A 17,906-nucleotide genomic window follows, 5' to 3' on the forward strand; every position below is an offset into this window, starting at 1 on the left:
ACCATACATGGAAACAGAGTTTTATGGGGCCCCCAGGAACTCGGGGCCCTAAGCAGCTGCCTAGTATTGCTGAATGGTGAATCCCCCCCCCCTGTGGTGGGTAGGTGGGTCCTTCCTACCGTCAAACTGGGCCAGCTCTCGCTCCTCCTGCAGCCTCTCGTCCGTCGCTCGGAGGCCCATCCTGAACTTCAGGTTAGTCTCTCTGCACCAGACATCAGCGTCCAACGAAGCGCAGAGGAAATCCGACCCAGACAGAAAAGAAACGTTAAAACTTCAGACCAGCGATTTAAACTTAAGACAGTTTTATTTGCATAGCTGTCCCTCTGGGATCAGGGTAATTCCTGGTATCTGCAGTAAACCTCCCCGCCAGGATCAGAGAGGACGTCTAAACTAAACACTGAGGGCCATAAAGCAAACAGCAGATATCAGGAGGCGTTTACCCGTCAAGCTCGGCCGTCTCCACGTAACACAGGCTGTTTGGGTTGGAGCTGGACAACAGCAGGATGTCAGCCTGAGGAAACAGGAAACGCCATCAAGTCAAAATTTTTCTTGCTTTTCCATCTCGTTAGACTGATTATTGGTCGTTTGACTAAAACCGTCCAGAAGGATAAAGGCTGGAGGTTTAGTGGAAACCAGTATTAAATCAAATATGATTTTCTATTTCAGAGGGTAACTTCTATTATCTCATTTCTAGGTCAGTTTTTCTACAACCATCATGAAACAGACAGAAAATGAAGGACTAAGATGCTAAAGTGTGGAAAGTTTTCGGATTGATTCGTCGTACCGGAATAAAGTCGTTCTTCTTGAGGCGAACCACGTCGCCCACCTGGATGTCCATCCACTTCTTCTCCTTAAACCTGAAGCAAACAGTTTAGCAGCGTTAGCAGCAGCGCTAGCTAGCTGAAGGACATCTACAGACATCTACAGACGCAGAGCTTGGTTCTGACCTTCCATCCAGTAGAACCTCAGACTTCCTGTTATTCACCTCCTTGTCCATCCTGTGTCGGGCCTGGAGCAGAAGAAAGAAACTGACCATCTAGCTGAGATTCCTGACAATTCTTTCCCTTTCAGCCAAAACGGCGTCCTACCAGATCGTCCACCAGGTCTTTGATGGCGGTGATTCCCAGCACGATGACCAGCGGAATCAGGGTGGTGTACCAGGGAAGGGTGGAAATTTCTGGAATGATCTGAGAACGAAGGAGAGCAGCCATGGTTACCATGGTAACCAGGGTCCGATTCAACAGAGCAGCTTCCTGTTGGTTGAACGTACCTGAAGGATCAGCAGAGCCAGGAAGTAGATGTTGGCCACCCTCTTAAACTGCTCGTAGAGGTTCAGGGGGAGGAAGGTGAAGAAGTTGTACTTGTAGGTTTTGATTGCGTTTCCCTGCAGGAGCAACGAAGGAGCGTTAGACCAACGTCCTCCAGTGGAGGAGGATAGCGGCACCTCCTCCTACAGCCAGGCTGCTTCAGTACAAACATCTGACGGGTCGGAGTTAGCATTGCAATCGGCGTCCTAAAGGTTAGCGTACATCCTTAAGGTTAGCATAGCAACCGGCGTCCTAAAGGTTAGCGTACGTCCTTAAGGTTAGCATAGCAACCGGCGTCCTAAAGGTTAGCGTACGTCCTTAAGGTTAGCATAGCAACCGGCGTCCTAAAGGTTAGCGTACGTCCTTAAGGTTAGCATAGCAATCGGCGTCTTAAAGGTTAGCGTACGTCCTTAAGGTTAGCATAGCAATCTGTGTCTTAAAGGTTAGCGTACGTCCTTAAGGTTAGCATAGCAATCGGCGTCTTAAAGGTTAGCGTACGTCCTTAAGGTTAGCATAGCAATCGGCGTCCTAAAAGTTAGGACTCATCATCCTGAACCAGTGAGCCATCATCAGGGAAGGATGACCTCCAATAACCCTGATCCACGGTTCTGATCTTATACGGTTCTCCAAACAGCCTGGATCCACAAATAAATGAAATTCTTCTCATCTAAAACCTCCAATAAAAATCTCTGACATCCATGGCTCTACGCGTCCTGATCTGATTCATAGAGCTACGGTCTCCATCTATCGCTCAGTAGGCCTTCTGAGCCGAGCCGTGGTTGGCCATTCCGTCATCTGATCGGTCCAAGTCCAACCAATGGATTCAGCCTCCCTGCTGCCGGAGCCTAAGCCACCATCCTCCAACTGGACCGGACCAAACCTGGAGCCGAAACCGCTTCAACAACTTTCTTCATTAAGTGACTTTAAAATTATTTAAATGTCATCTGAATTTGGTTGAACCTCAGAGAGGAACCATCTTGATCTCATGGTTTGTCTTTTGTTCTGTCGCTCCGTTCTAGTTGGAACAAAAACTTCTAAATCGGTCTCTTCCTGTGAAGTAAATCAAACTATTTTCAGTTGAATATCAATAATCTGAGGCTGATTGTTAGAAACCAGTGGGTTTCAGGCCCTTTAATAAAAGCAGAGTCCACCTGAAGCGGATCCGTCTGGTCCAAGTCTTAAGCCTCCTGCAGAGTCTAATGTGTCGGTCCGGGACCTAAAGGTCGACCCAACCGGACGGTCGGGTTTCAAAGCCCGTCTGCACTCGGCCCACGTGCTGCAACCCTGCCGTGTTCAGCGGCGGCTGACCCAGAACGCCTTGTTTGCTAATGAAGTGATGTCAGAGGTGCTGATAAAGGAGGCGGATGCTGCAGAGTTCTGCTGGTTCAGGGCAAATATGGCCGACTTACAGAGTATCTGCTCTTCTTTATGCAGAGGAAGACCTTCTTCTGAAACTCTGGCAGCTGGTGGTACGCTCTGTCGTTTGCCTTCACTTTCCAGCCGATTTCTGACAGACAGACAGACAGAAGGTTACAAAAACATCCAGGAAGCTTTTGTTTCCTAGAAACGGCCTGGCGCTGAACCCACCGGGGGGTCTGGGCTCCTCAGGGGGACGCGGGGCATCCCTCGGCTCCTCTGCCTCGCTTTCATCAGAGGTCTCGTCCAGTTCGTCGTCCGTCTCGTCGTCGCTGTACGGCATCACCTCATCGTTGGGCCCCGGGGAGCCATGCCAGTCGGCACGGCGCTGACTCATCTCGCCACCTCAGGAGTTTGCTGAAAGAAATGGAGATAGATTGATTGAGGAAACCTTCCAGGAGGAGGTCAGGTCTGTGGAGATCCTGCATGGATCAACTGATGGCAGAAAAATCTCTGATCAGTGAAAGAATGGAAAGAATTTAAGAGACTGAAGGAAAAGGAGCAGAACTGATCAGTTCACAGCCTTTCCACCGTTAACGGATGAAAACTGGCCGATTAGTTAACCTCTGATCAGGACTCTGCTTTCTATCCAGTAAAAATAAACTCCAACCAGAGATGGAGGCCACGCCCCCAACACACACTCAGGCCGTCACTGGGAGACCATCTTCAGCATCCATCTTTCTCAGGCCACATCTCTGAGGGCCCGACAGCACAGGGGGCCGACAGCACAGGGGCCCCGACAGCACAGAGGCCCCGACAGCACAGGGGCCCCGACAGGGCACCGACAGCACAGGGGCCCCGACAGGGCACCGACAGGACAGGGGTTCGGGGAGCTTCACCTCCAGGTTCATCTGAGCAGCCAATATTTTTGGCCTTTCTGGTATCGACCAATAGCCGATTCATCAGTGCAGTGCAGGGAGCGCCCCCTACAGGGGACCGAGGAAATACGGGGGAACTTAAGAACCCATGAAAATATTGCTCACATTTGATTAGCTTCACATTCAAATAAAAACTGTTCAGATTAAAGAAACCAAAACTTAAAACTTGATGTTTTGTGATTTAAAGTAGATTTTAGTGATGATGTTGATTTTCTACATCCAACGGTTAAAAACATGGATGATATTTTGTCACTAAATGTTTCATTTATTTTTTTTCGACTCGTTATTCCATAAATGAAGACCTGCATCAATCCAGAACCTGACTGCGACTCTGATCCACCAGAACCAGAACCCCACATGGATCCCACCTCTGGTCCAACAGAACCAGAACCCCACATGGATCTCCTTCTCCAGGCTTCCAGAACCGACACTCCATCCGGCTGGTTTGTTCCATGATCCTGGAAAACCTACCAAGTGCTTCCAGAACCGGGCCGCCCCCGTCCATCATCAGGAGAGCCTCTCCTATCCAGCACCAACCCACCGCCTCCATGTACCTGACTGTAACCATGGTTACCTGGACACCGATGGTAGAAGAAGCGGGTCAGAGATGAGGAGGGTTCTGGAAGATGAGCAGATCTGCTGACGTCTCCAACCTTCAGGTCTGTTCCTGTTTTTCTGAGATGATCTAAATTTACCATCAGAGCTTTTCTCCGTCAGCACAGGAATGCAGATCTCACCAAACTGGTCTGATTACGGCTCAGCTCCACCTCAACCAGCTCAGAACCTCCACCTCTTCATGAACACTTCTAACAAGCCTAAGCTTGACCTGTGACCCCATCAGAACCAGAACCACAGGTCAGCTTCACCCTGACGTCTCCAGGTCACGCAGCAGAACCACGACGTCGGTCTGTAGGTAAACAAGGAGCGGCTGGGAGGAGGCCACGCCCCCTGAGACGAGAGCCAATGGAGGAACAGCTGCCTGGATTCCTCCATACCAGAGCAGAACCCTGGTGGTTTGACTGGGTTCCTTTCCGGGTCCAAACATCTGAGACACGCCCAGCGTTCCTCCCACAGCCTGCTGAGCTCCTCAGACGTTTCACAACCTTCTGGGCTCGTCTGAACACGCCTGACATGTTCTGGTCTCTATGCCGGCGCAGAACGTTCCAAACCAGAACTCCGGTTTTCCTCCTCCTCTTAAACCCAGACTAGGAAAGCCGTCATGGCGGAATGTTGGGAATGTCTGACTGGAAACATTTCCCGGTGAAATACTCCAGCCCGACTGGTTCATCTATAAAATCCTGAACAGAGAAGATCCGAGCAGAACCTTCCAACCAAAATGGCCGCTCTGCTCTGAAACCATTCTGGAAATCTCTGCTGAGGCGTCCGTCCCCGTTTCAAGGACGATAATCTAGAAGCTGCTGCCTGCGTCCTCACTAGAACTATAGAAAGTAGATCAGACAGCTGATCCAGATGCTGGAATTAACGTCCATAATGTGAAAAGAGCTGAAAGCCTTTAAATCCAGATTAGAAGCAGGTGTGAACATTCTGGTTTCAGATTTCTAACTTTGCTTCTGCCCAGCATCACAGACGGCTCTTTATTTGCATCTATTTGCATCGAACAGAAAACAGGAAGTTTTTTCCGGGTTGATAAACTATTTTTTACTCTTTTATTAAGTTATTTTTTCTCACCAATTGATAAAAAATATTGAATATTTTTGTGGCTTGAATGTTTTATATTCTGGTCTGTTCTAATATTATGGATCTGCTTCTAGCTGTAACTCTCCTGTGGGGCAGCAAACCCAGTTTACATCTATCAGCGCCACCTAGAGGCTGGAGTGGTGAAGGCAGCGTCCGGTTCAATGAGACCAGGACCAAGGAGCTGCCGGCAGAATGAGAGGAAGAGTAGAAACAGAACAACTAGAAAACAACCAAAGGAAGGAGCTCTGATGCCTGAAACGCCAGAAAGCAGCAGAACAACAAACAGGCAGGAAGTGAATCAGAGCAACACCTCTGGAGGATCACCAGAACCCACCAGAACCCACCAGAACCCACCAGAACCCACCAGAACCACCCAGAACCCACCAGAACCGCAGCTTCAGGTGGATCCTGAGCTTTCAACCACCAGCAGCCAGCAGGGCCGGTCCCTGAACAGGTTTCAGTGTCTAGATCAGGCCATCACCATGGCAACGGGCTGAGAGGGCGTGAAGAGACGGAGAAAAGGCATACCTGTATGACGAGACTGAAACCTGAGAGGAGGAGGAGGGGGAGGGGCCGCTCAGGTGAGCAAACAGGTTCAGAGAGAAAAGGAGCAAAAACAATAACAGAGGCGGGTCCCCCGGTACCAACAGAACCCGGGCGGGTCCCCCGGTACCAACAGAACCCGGGCGGGTCCCCCGGTACCAACAGAACCCGGGCGGGTCCCCCGGTACCAACAGAACCCAGGCGGGTCCTCCGGTACCAACAGAACCAATCAGCCTGGTTCCATCAACAGAAAATCATTTGTTCTGAACTCAGACCCTGGAGGGGAACTGAGGAGAACCTGTCGGCCCGTAGAACCAGACTGGGTCAATCCTGCAGCTCACATCCCACCGACCCGATACACCAGAACCAAGAACGAATTGCAGAAATCGACTTTGGTCCAAAAAGAAAAACCTGCAGAGCATCGGAGGAAGAGGAGGAAGAGGAGGAAGAGGAGGAAGAGGAGTGGATGTTTAGGAAAACATGAACAGAACTTTTCTCCTCTTCTGCCCCTTTAAAAACGGACCGTCAAACAGAACCAGAACCAAACGGACCCTCAATAAAGAGGAAAGATTCAGACAGACTTTCATCCAGCAACAGGCAGGGGAGGGGCAGCACGGCTTTACTTCTCTGAGCAGAAGAACCCTCTGATACCTCAGAACCAACCCGGTACCGGTTCTGTTTGCACCACAGACCCATTGGTGGTTCTTGGTTCTGATCCGGATGGTTTCTTTCATCTGAGACCATTTCAATAAGAACCAACATGAAGCAGGAGAAAACCGGGTCAGAACCAGAACAGAAGTTCTACAGATCGGTTCTGATTAGCCGAGTCCGTTTAACCAAGTCGGACCGTCAGGGTTCTACTCACAGCGAGTCCAGTCCACACGCCTCGACCCGGTCCGATCCACAGAGACTGCAGCACGTAATCCTGCTGCCTCAGAGCCCCTGAGCAAGGCAGCCTGGGTTGGTGGCTCAGTAACCAATCGGCAGCCGGCGCCGCCTGCTACAAGCCCCGCCCACTCTGCTTTGAATTCTGCTTTACATGAGACGGACCAGAAAGAACCGCCTGCAAACAGAACCAAACAAACAAGCCGCTTTGATTGGACCTCCGGAACCCAGAACCTGGATTCAAACCGAAGCTGTGAGAGAAAACCGGTTCTGATTCTGGTCCAGTTCTGGTTCCATCAGCCGTGTCCTGCTGAGCCCAGCAGGTTCTGTTCCTGTAGAACCAGCAGCGGTTCTGGTTTCGGTTTCACTCCTTTTCTCAGGCGGCTCCTGCTTTGTTTATGAGCAAACATCTCAGGTCCAAACCAACCGGATCAGAACCAGAATCTGCTCCTTTTCCTGCATTAAATCCTAACCAATCAGGGAAGGCCGGCGGGCCTCTGATCCGAGTCTCTCAGGTCACCAACCTGCAAGGTTCTCCGGGTCAGCCGCTGACCTTTGACCTCCGACATCGACTCATTTGGACTCTCAGCTCCAGATTTAAATCCTGCAGTTTTCCATAAGCAGCCTGAGATTTCCCTAAAGAAAAGCACCCATCCTGCCCCCGCCGGGAGACGGCCCGGGGACACAGGTCACCCGGTTCAGGTCCAACGTTCAGGACTCGGATCCGCGTCTTTAAGACGAAGACCCATGAAAAGACAGGAGGCGTTTGGACGTTCCAGGTTCCCCACCAGAGGACAGAACCACAGCACCGCTAAAACCAACCACAGATCTTCTGAATCGGATCTTTGTTCCAAACGTCTCATCTGCAGAGTTCGGTTCAACAGATGCAGTCGGTTTCTAACAGATCAGCTGATCCTTCAGTTCAACTCAAACTAAATCCTTCAGATTAAAGAAACTGGATTATAAATCAGAGAAACAGGAAATCCTGGAAACTACAGTTTAATCCATTAAAGCCGCAGTGGAGGATTTTCACAAACCTTTTAAAAATCAAAAGGTTCCCAAACCAGCCGGACCCCCAACCAAAAGTAATCACCCCCCCCCGTTGAATAATAATAAAGGATTAACCACATTTTCCCCCATTCTGCTGCCAACAATGAGCCGTTTTCCACCAAACCAGTTCCAGCAATAAACTGGTTCCCAGTCTGCTGCTGGGCCAGAGGGGAGAACTGGTTCCATCATCAGCCGGGGCCCGGGGCCCCCGCAGCTAATCAACGCACACTTAGCTAGCAATACACCATTAGCAGTAGTTTCACTTCATATTTTTTACTTTAACTCATTTGTTTCCACCCTGTTGCTATGGTTACCAGAGTAAACCAGGCCTGTTTGAAAAAAATGAGTTTTCCTGTTTCTATACGTGGAGAAGCTCCGTGATCCTGAGGTCACAGTAAAACGCCAAAAACTCTGGCGGCCATTTTCTGTTTCTCAGCCATCATATCAACAACTTTAGTCTTTAAAACACCAGAAGGAAGATAACTGGACATTTATTATATCGTTTGTACTTTAGTGGCCTTTTTCTAACAGAAGCTTTTTGTTCACATCTAAAGTTTTTAGGCTCTGGGTTTTTCCCTGTTCAGGTCTCCATGACGACGGGAGCAAACAGGAAATGTTTGTTAACACAACAGAGTCCTTGTGGGTCCCGGTCCAAACGTCCGGTGTTCTGTCAGCTCCGCATACGGCGTCAGCTCGGCATACGCCGTGAGGCGCCGTCAGGCCGGCATACGGCGTCAGGTGCCGGCATACGGCGTCAGGTGCCGTCAGACGGCGTCAGGCCAGCATACGGCGTCAGGCCGGCATACGGCGTCAGGCGCCGTCAGGCCGGCATACCCTCAGTGTTGCACATTCCAGTCTCCTCCGTCTCCGCTCCTTACAGCCATTCCTACCGTTTTATTTCCAGATTTTATCAGATTATTGTCGCATAAAAACAGAAAAGTTCCATTAGACACATTAAATTAAAAAAAACATTGCATGTCTGATTGACAAGGATCCTATTAAAGAAAAATCAGCTTTAATTCCCAGAGAATGAAATATTTATAGTGACCCAGTGATAGAAGGTTTATTTAGTTTTTAGTTTAATATGAGCGCGATGCGGATCATTTTATTTTTACAGTACATGAAGATCGACTCCATCATAACCTGCTGGAAGAATCTGCAGCCTCTCATTGGACCTGATAGCCGCCAATAACGTATTACTGAGGTATGCTGGCCTGACGCCGTATGCTGAGCTGATGGAGCACCGGCCCTCAGACACGTCCGCTTTCAAACATCAGCAGAGATGATGGAGACTTTCCATCATGGAGGTTCCCGGCAGCCATCTTTGTTTTTAGGAGGTTTGGGTTCATTTAATTTCATCCATGAAATCAGGATAAAAAAAAAAAAAAACTTCTGGTTTTATTCTCAGATCAACTTTAGTTTGATCCAAAATGTTTAAGATGAAATCTCTGAGCAGGAAGTAGTTCCTGTGTTTATCATGGCTGACGTCACATCTGGGCTCTGATTGGACGAGCTGCTGCTGAGTCACTTTCTACCAACGACCCGAGGTCGGATACTGACCGCTAATAAACGCTCTGAGCTTTGACCTGCAGGGACATTTACAGTCAATAGGTTTGGAAAGGCTGATGGTGAGACTGGACCGACCCGTCCATCGGTTCCGGTCCGATAAGCTCAGGTTCTGGACGGGATGTTCAGAACCTCATTGAAAAGAACAGGACAAACATTTTACCTTCTAATTAATCTGATGGGAAAAACTCAAAGCAGGAGGCCTGAACCAGCCAGACCCGNCCGGTACCAACAGAACCAATCAGCCTGGTTCCATCAACAGAAAATCATTTGTTCTGAACTCAGACCCTGGAGGGGAACTGAGGAGAACCTGTCGGCCCGTAGAACCAGACTGGGTCAATCCTGCAGCTCACATCCCACCGACCCGATACACCAGAACCAAGAACGAATTGCAGAAATCGACTTTGGTCCAAAAAGAAAAACCTGCAGAGCATCGGAGGAAGAGGAGGAAGAGGAGGAAGAGGAGGAAGAGGAGTGGATGTTTAGGAAAACATGAACAGAACTTTTCTCCTCTTCTGCCCCTTTAAAAACGGACCGTCAAACAGAACCAGAACCAAACGGACCCTCAATAAAGAGGAAAGATTCAGACAGACTTTCATCCAGCAACAGGCAGGGGAGGGGCAGCACGGCTTTACTTCTCTGAGCAGAAGAACCCTCTGATACCTCAGAACCAACCCGGTACCGGTTCTGTTTGCACCACAGACCCATTGGTGGTTCTTGGTTCTGATCCGGATGGTTTCTTTCATCTGAGACCATTTCAATAAGAACCAACATGAAGCAGGAGAAAACCGGGTCAGAACCAGAACAGAAGTTCTACAGATCGGTTCTGATTAGCCGAGTCCGTTTAACCAAGTCGGACCGTCAGGGTTCTACTCACAGCGAGTCCAGTCCACACGCCTCGACCCGGTCCGATCCACAGAGACTGCAGCACGTAATCCTGCTGCCTCAGAGCCCCTGAGCAAGGCAGCCTGGGTTGGTGGCTCAGTAACCAATCGGCAGCCGGCGCCGCCTGCTACAAGCCCCGCCCACTCTGCTTTGAATTCTGCTTTACATGAGACGGACCAGAAAGAACCGCCTGCAAACAGAACCAAACAAACAAGCCGCTTTGATTGGACCTCCGGAACCCAGAACCTGGATTCAAACCGAAGCTGTGAGAGAAAACCGGTTCTGATTCTGGTCCAGTTCTGGTTCCATCAGCCGTGTCCTGCTGAGCCCAGCAGGTTCTGTTCCTGTAGAACCAGCAGCGGTTCTGGTTTCGGTTTCACTCCTTTTCTCAGGCGGCTCCTGCTTTGTTTATGAGCAAACATCTCAGGTCCAAACCAACCGGATCAGAACCAGAATCTGCTCCTTTTCCTGCATTAAATCCTAACCAATCAGGGAAGGCCGGCGGGCCTCTGATCCGAGTCTCTCAGGTCACCAACCTGCAAGGTTCTCCGGGTCAGCCGCTGACCTTTGACCTCCGACATCGACTCATTTGGACTCTCAGCTCCAGATTTAAATCCTGCAGTTTTCCATAAGCAGCCTGAGATTTCCCTAAAGAAAAGCACCCATCCTGCCCCCGCCGGGAGACGGCCCGGGGACACAGGTCACCCGGTTCAGGTCCAACGTTCAGGACTCGGATCCGCGTCTTTAAGACGAAGACCCATGAAAAGACAGGAGGCGTTTGGACGTTCCAGGTTCCCCACCAGAGGACAGAACCACAGCACCGCTAAAACCAACCACAGATCTTCTGAATCGGATCTTTGTTCCAAACGTCTCATCTGCAGAGTTCGGTTCAACAGATGCAGTCGGTTTCTAACAGATCAGCTGATCCTTCAGTTCAACTCAAACTAAATCCTTCAGATTAAAGAAACTGGATTATAAATCAGAGAAACAGGAAATCCTGGAAACTACAGTTTAATCCATTAAAGCCGCAGTGGAGGATTTTCACAAACCTTTTAAAAATCAAAAGGTTCCCAAACCAGCCGGACCCCCAACCAAAAGTAATCACCCCCCCCCGTTGAATAATAATAAAGGATTAACCACATTTTCCCCCATTCTGCTGCCAACAATGAGCCGTTTTCCACCAAACCAGTTCCAGCAATAAACTGGTTCCCAGTCTGCTGCTGGGCCAGAGGGGAGAACTGGTTCCATCATCAGCCGGGGCCCGGGGCCCCCGCAGCTAATCAACGCACACTTAGCTAGCAATACACCATTAGCAGTAGTTTCACTTCATATTTTTTACTTTAACTCATTTGTTTCCACCCTGTTGCTATGGTTACCAGAGTAAACCAGGCCTGTTTGAAAAAAATGAGTTTTCCTGTTTCTATACGTGGAGAAGCTCCGTGATCCTGAGGTCACAGTAAAACGCCAAAAACTCTGGCGGCCATTTTCTGTCTCAGCCATCATATCAACAACTTTAGTCTTTAAAACACCAGAAGGAAGATAACTGGACATTTATTATATCGTTTGTACTTTAGTGGCCTTTTTCTAACAGAAGCTTTTTGTTCACATCTAAAGTTTTTAGGCTCTGGGTTTTTCCCTGTTCAGGTCTCCATGACGACGGGAGCAAACAGGAAATGTTTGTTAACACAACAGAGTCCTTGTGGGTCCCGGTCCAAACGTCCGGTGTTCTGTCAGCTCCGCATACGGCGTCAGCTCGGCATACGCCGTGAGGCGCCGTCAGGCCGGCATACGGCGTCAGGTGCCGGCATACGGCGTCAGGTGCCGTCAGACGGCGTCAGGCCAGCATACGGCGTCAGGCCGGCATACGGCGTCAGGCGCCGTCAGGCCGGCATACCCTCAGTGTTGCACATTCCAGTCTCCTCCGTCTCCGCTCCTTACAGCCATTCCTACCGTTTTATTTCCAGATTTTATCAGATTATTGTCGCATAAAAACAGAAAAGTTCCATTAGACACATTAAATTAAAAAAAACATTGCATGTCTGATTGACAAGGATCCTATTAAAGAAAAATCAGCTTTAATTCCCAGAGAATGAAATATTTATAGCGACCCAATGATGATAGAAGGTTTATTTAGTTTTTAGTTTAATATGAGCGCGATGCGGATCATTTTATTTTTACAGTACATGAAGATCGACTCCATCATAACCTGCTGGAAGAATCTGCAGCCTCTCATTGGACCTGATAGCCGCCAATAACGTATTACTGAGGTATGCTGGCCTGACGCCGTATGCTGAGCTGATGGAGCACCGGCCCTCAGACACGTCCGCTTTCAAACATCAGCAGAGATGATGGAGACTTTCCATCATGGAGGTTCCCGGCAGCCATCTTTGTTTTTAGGAGGTTTGGGTTCATTTAATTTCATCCATGAAATCAGGATAAAAAAAAAAAAAAACTTCTGGTTTTATTCTCAGATCAACTTTAGTTTGATCCAAAATGTTTAAGATGAAATCTCTGAGCAGGAAGTAGTTCCTGTGTTTATCATGGCTGACGTCACATCTGGGCTCTGATTGGACGAGCTGCTGCTGAGTCACTTTCTACCAACGACCCGAGGTCGGATACTGACCGCTAATAAACGCTCTGAGCTTTGACCTGCAGGGACATTTACAGTCAATAGGTTTGGAAAGGCTGATGGTGAGACTGGACCGACCCGTCCATCGGTTCCGGTCCGATAAGCTCAGGTTCTGGACGGGATGTTCAGAACCTCATTGAAAAGAACAGGACAAACATTTTACCTTCTAATTAATCTGATGGGAAAAACTCAAAGCAGGAGGCCTGAACCAGCCAGACCCGACCCGGTCTGACCCGGTCTGACCCGACCCGGTCTGACCCAACCAGGCCCAGTCTGACCCGACCCGGTCTGACCCAACTGGGCCCAGTCTGACCTGACCGGGCCCAGTCTGACCCAAACATGCCTGGTCTGACCTGAACGGGCCCGGCCAGGCCTGACCCAGTCTGACCCGACCACAACCGGTCTGACCCGACCGGAACCAGTCTGACCCAGAGGGATGCGACTAAGCCAGACTCAGCCCAGCCAGACCCGACCCGGTCTGACCCGACCGGGCCCGGCCTGGCCTGAACCAGCCAGACCCGACCGGGCCCGGCCTGAACCAGCCAGACCCGAACCAGCCAGACCCGACCCAGTCTGACCCGAACATGCCCGGTCTGACCCGACCGGGCCCAGTCTGACCCGACCGGGACCAGCCTGACCCAGAGGGACCCGACTAAGCCAGACTCAGCCCAGCCGGGCCAAACCGGACCCTGAATGATTCCCTGGGAGGGTCCAAAGCAGAAGAAGGAATTCTGCAGCAGATTCCAAAGATCAGAACCAGAACCAGAACCTTGACCCAGAAAGGGAGAAATGTTCTGGTTTCCTTCTTTGCTCCAGAACTTCCAGTCAGCCTGATTCAGACCCGGATCATCCCAACATTAGAGGCCAGAACCATCAGAACATTTCACTGGAGAAACTGCTGGGATCCAGAACCAGAACCAGCTGAGGGTCCCGGGTTTGGACCAGTGGTGCTGATTGGACCCATCAGGACATTCCAGGCTTCTGGACCCGTCAGAACCCGTCTCAGAACCTCAGCTTAATGGTTCTGATCCAGTTCCCAGTTATTCCATGAGACCTCCGCCAGAACCGAACCGCGGTTCCTCTCTAAACTCGGTCAATCAAACCGGAAGTAACTCACCAGCGGCCTCAGAAGTTCTGATTCGGTTCCGGTCCGGTTTCTCTCGGCGTTCCTGTCGTCGTGTCACCGAACCATGTTTGTTCGCAGCAGCAGCGCTTCTTCCTCCTCTTCCTCCTCTTCCTCCCCGCCCTGCCTCACGCCGCCCCCCCACTAACCTGTCGGACCGGTTCGACGCCTCGAGGCTCAGAGCAACAGGAGCCTCACCTGCCTGCGGAGGAAACACGTCACGCACCGGTGAGAGGCGGTAATTGGAGCCTTAATTGGGCCAGGTGTTGGAAGGGGGCGGAGTCAGTGAGCAGGAACAATAAACCCAACAGTCTTTCATTTCATCACTTTATGACTTTTATTCACAAACAGAACATTTGTTTTGGTTTAAAACCGTTTAAAGAGAAAAAAATGGAAATAAACAAGATTAAAATGATTAATATTGGTTTAATATTTGATAAAAGGCTGTAAATAACGATTATTTAGCAAATCGATTAATAATCAGATTAGCAAAGGTTCCTTTAAGATTTTTATGAAATTAAACCAGATGAAACTAAAAGTTCTGGATTGTTGGACAGACTGAGAGGAAAGTTCAATTAGTAAATTATTGATGATTATTTCAATAATAGGATTAATTGTTTTAAAGTAAATATTTTATTGTATTATTTTAACATTTAAATGCTGCCACTTGTGTCTCTGCTGTATCTATATATATAATTTTTTATGTTTGTATTTTTCACTGTAAATTTCTGATTGTTGTGTTTTTAGGTTTAAACAATTTTAAGAGATAAAAATATCTTTTTCACTAATTCTGCTGCATTTGCAGGAAAGATTATTAATGTTCGCTGTTCCTGTCAAATAAATCAATAAATAAAAATAAACATATTTAATGTTTCAGAGCAATAAATGAACTGCAAGGCCAGGTCAAATGCTCTGAAAAAAAAAGTGTTTCTTGCATGTATGAATTTTATACAAACATATTAAAAAATATCAATAAATAATTTTCCAGGTGTTCATTCTTTTACTTCTATTGTAACGTTGGAGGAAAGATGCCAGAAAACAGGAGCTGCTTTTAGGGTCAGATGGAAACGCAGAGCAGGAGGAACCAGAAGCTGATTTGATTTTGTTGGTTTCTGTTCAGTTTAATGAATTATTTTTAGTTTCCAGCTGTTTTATTTGTTGGAACCAAAAGGTAAATCTAAACCTCCTGAAACTTTTACAGTAAATAAACTGCAAACTACTTAATTCAGTAGAAACCCTGGAACAGATGGAGGAAATGAACCAGAAATTATCTTCAGACTGTTGATCACAGAAATCAATATTATTGCCCCTCGAATGACAGGTTGCTAAGGGCCCCCTGGAGGTTTGGGTCCCGGTCCGTTGAAGCGCGGCCCTTCAGTTTGATGCCTCCATCCTGGTTGATGTTTCCAGGTCTTATTTCTGTCTTGATGAGAATCAGGATTTAATCTGAGATCAAAAAACAATCACATTATAAATCAAAGTATTTTATTTAAGCAAAATGCCTTAAACATTAAGTTAAAAACATATTATTTATTTCTAATCATGATAAAGTATTATGTGACGTCAGTTGAGCTGATTTCCAGAATCATTCAGTTAAAGATTTAAATCCTGTTTCCTATTTAATGTAACTTTATGAAGACGAGATCCTCAGATTCTAGTTTGTGATGATAGTTTAAATATAAACTGATCTTTATTGATTAATAATCCAATAAATGCCAATTGTACTTGATTCACTTTTATTTAAAAAAAAATCTAGAAGCATTAAATAAATAATAAATAAATAAATAAATAAATAAATAATAAATAAATAAAGCCCAGATAGAGGGATTTTATTCTCTCCTGCTAAATTAAAAGGTAGATGTCAACATTTTTCCTTCTTTATTAGACTTTTTTATTTTTTTTTTGCAAGTTAAAAGGAAAATAAATGCTTTCTATTGCTTTTTTCTTGTATTCCATGTAGATCACATTTATAAAATCCAAGCTAAACTAATCTGTACCTGAAGAAATGTATTTTTTAAAGCCTAACCAAAGTAAACCAGTGGAAGGTTTAATGTCTCTGGTCTTTGCTGTGCAGTCAGTGGCACATCATGGCCACCAGAGGGCAGTAACACACCATAAACCCACCAAATGCTTCCAGGCCCTGAATCCCTCCCAGCTTCGACCTCCAGCTGAAGCTGCAGGATCAGAAAGCAGAGCAGGTATCGAACACCTGGACCTCAGCAGCTTCATCAGGTGCTGCAGAATGTGTCGCCCTGCAGGCGTCCAGCTGCAGCTCTGATGATGGATGGAAACACCCTGATGGAGCCTCAGAGAGGATGGTGAGGGGAACCTGTGCTGGACTTCTGATGGAAGCTGATCCTGATCCTCCTGCAGGCTTAAAGGGTTTCTTCTTCTTTCCAGGATTCAGCTCCATCCGTCTCCTCATGAACTCTGTACCATCCTGCTGAAGGAGGAAAGCCCTCAGGATGATTCTGCCACCACCATGTTTCAGAATGGTGTTTTAGGTCAGTGTGGTCTCCTCTGAGCGGAGCAGCCTCTTCACCTCTGGCGGGCGGTCCCTCCATGTTCTGATGGTGAACAAAGACCTGGAGATGTTCAGCGTCTGACAAACACAGCAATGATCCAGCAGGAAACATCCTGATCATCTCTGAAGGGTCCTTATTGATCGGAGGCATCAGCAGGAACCAGGAACAGGAGAGACTGTTTACGGCTAAAGTGTTAGCTTCGGACAGCTGAGAGACAAAACCAGGCAGAAATAGTTTCACTCTCAGGATTTTATCCTTTATTTTTCTTTCTCATAGTCTGAACCAGTTGGTTCCTGTAAAACATTAAAATGGAAAAATAGTTTAAACTTCTGCATGAGAGAAAAAAGAAAAGTTAGCTGAAGCTGGATGCTAACGTTGAAACGTTCTTCCTTTGGTCCAGAAACTGGGATTCAGCTGAAGAACATTTAGTTCATCCATGCTTTGGTTCCTTCTCTGCATTTATCTGGAATGGGTTCAGAGTCACCTGGTGACATGGAGATGACCAGCTGGGTGTGGTCTGCGTCGCTATGGTAACTGATGTTTATCCAGATGTGAGTCAGGGGAGCATGGAGGGGCCCTAAGGTGGAGCCATGAGGAACGCCTCCTGGGATCTTTGTGGTTCTGATGGAAAGTTTCCTGCTGAAACTAAAACTGTTATCAAGTAAAAGATGAAAGGAATCACAGGTGGAAACTCAAATGTTTCTGTTTTCTCTTTCCAAGCAGGTGGATTCCAGGAACTTCAGGATACTTCAGCTTTTTTCTGCCTGTTTAAGTTTCTGCGTCTGAATTTTCCTGATAGTTTATGTTATTCTGAAAAAGTTCAGACCTGCTGGAGAAAAAGCTGGAAAATGAGGATCTTTCTGGCGACCTGTTAACTCAGAGAACCTTCAATTTCTAAAAGTTTCATGTTTGGAAGCAAAGCTGCAGGAAAGGAAAGCAGATTTTTGGGCAGACAGTCCTTTCCAACTTTTATCTGCTACTCTAAACCCTCAGGACCTCATTAAGAATGAAGGTTTTTATCTGACTGTTTCTGGGGCTGGAAGGTTTGCTCACATTTTGCTGCCAACACAGATATTTCCAATTTCCATGGAAGGAGAACCAGACGACAAGCCTTCACATCAGTTTGGAAGCTGAAAATCTCAGCATCTCCACTGTGATCCTTTGAGGCATTTCTTCCCTTCCTCCAGCAAACACTCTGAGATTTAAAGCAGCCTGTAGCTGCAGCAGTGAGATGTGGTCAGCAGGGGGCAGCGATGTCACAGCCTTTAGCTCCTGACCTGGAGTCTGGAGGCATCCGGACTCTCATTAAGACCCTGTCCACACAGCCAGGATCTCAGCCCCCCTTCCTTCAGTCCAAACAGCCAGGAAACACAAAGCTGCAGCACTAATGGATCATTTTCT

At 47.8% G+C, this 17,906-nt stretch overlaps 1 protein-coding gene across 1 annotated transcript in view; it reads right to left on the minus strand.

Moving 5' to 3' along the window:
- The window catches only part of atp8b1 (ATPase, aminophospholipid transporter, class I, type 8B, member 1), a 25,009-nt gene extending 10,892 nt beyond the window's left edge, over positions 1 to 14,117 (minus strand). The window contains exons 1-9 of the mRNA XM_015399945.1: positions 13,975 to 14,117; positions 2,895 to 3,080; positions 2,717 to 2,814; positions 1,271 to 1,384; positions 1,089 to 1,187; positions 948 to 1,009; positions 785 to 857; positions 441 to 511; positions 67 to 202 (exon numbers count right to left, since the gene is read on the minus strand). Of these exons, the coding sequence (XP_015255431.1) occupies positions 67 to 202; positions 441 to 511; positions 785 to 857; positions 948 to 1,009; positions 1,089 to 1,187; positions 1,271 to 1,384; positions 2,717 to 2,814; positions 2,895 to 3,060 (819 nt within the window). The 5' untranslated portion in view covers positions 3,061 to 3,080; positions 13,975 to 14,117. The remainder of the gene's footprint in view (positions 1 to 66; positions 203 to 440; positions 512 to 784; positions 858 to 947; positions 1,010 to 1,088; positions 1,188 to 1,270; positions 1,385 to 2,716; positions 2,815 to 2,894; positions 3,081 to 13,974) is intronic.
- Positions 14,118 to 17,906: the final 3,789 nt, after the last annotated feature.

This window comes from Cyprinodon variegatus, unplaced genomic scaffold (assembly GCF_000732505.1).
Source record: "Cyprinodon variegatus isolate N-32 unplaced genomic scaffold, C_variegatus-1.0 Scaffold1060, whole genome shotgun sequence".
Taxonomy (NCBI): Eukaryota; Metazoa; Chordata; class Actinopteri; order Cyprinodontiformes; family Cyprinodontidae; genus Cyprinodon; species Cyprinodon variegatus.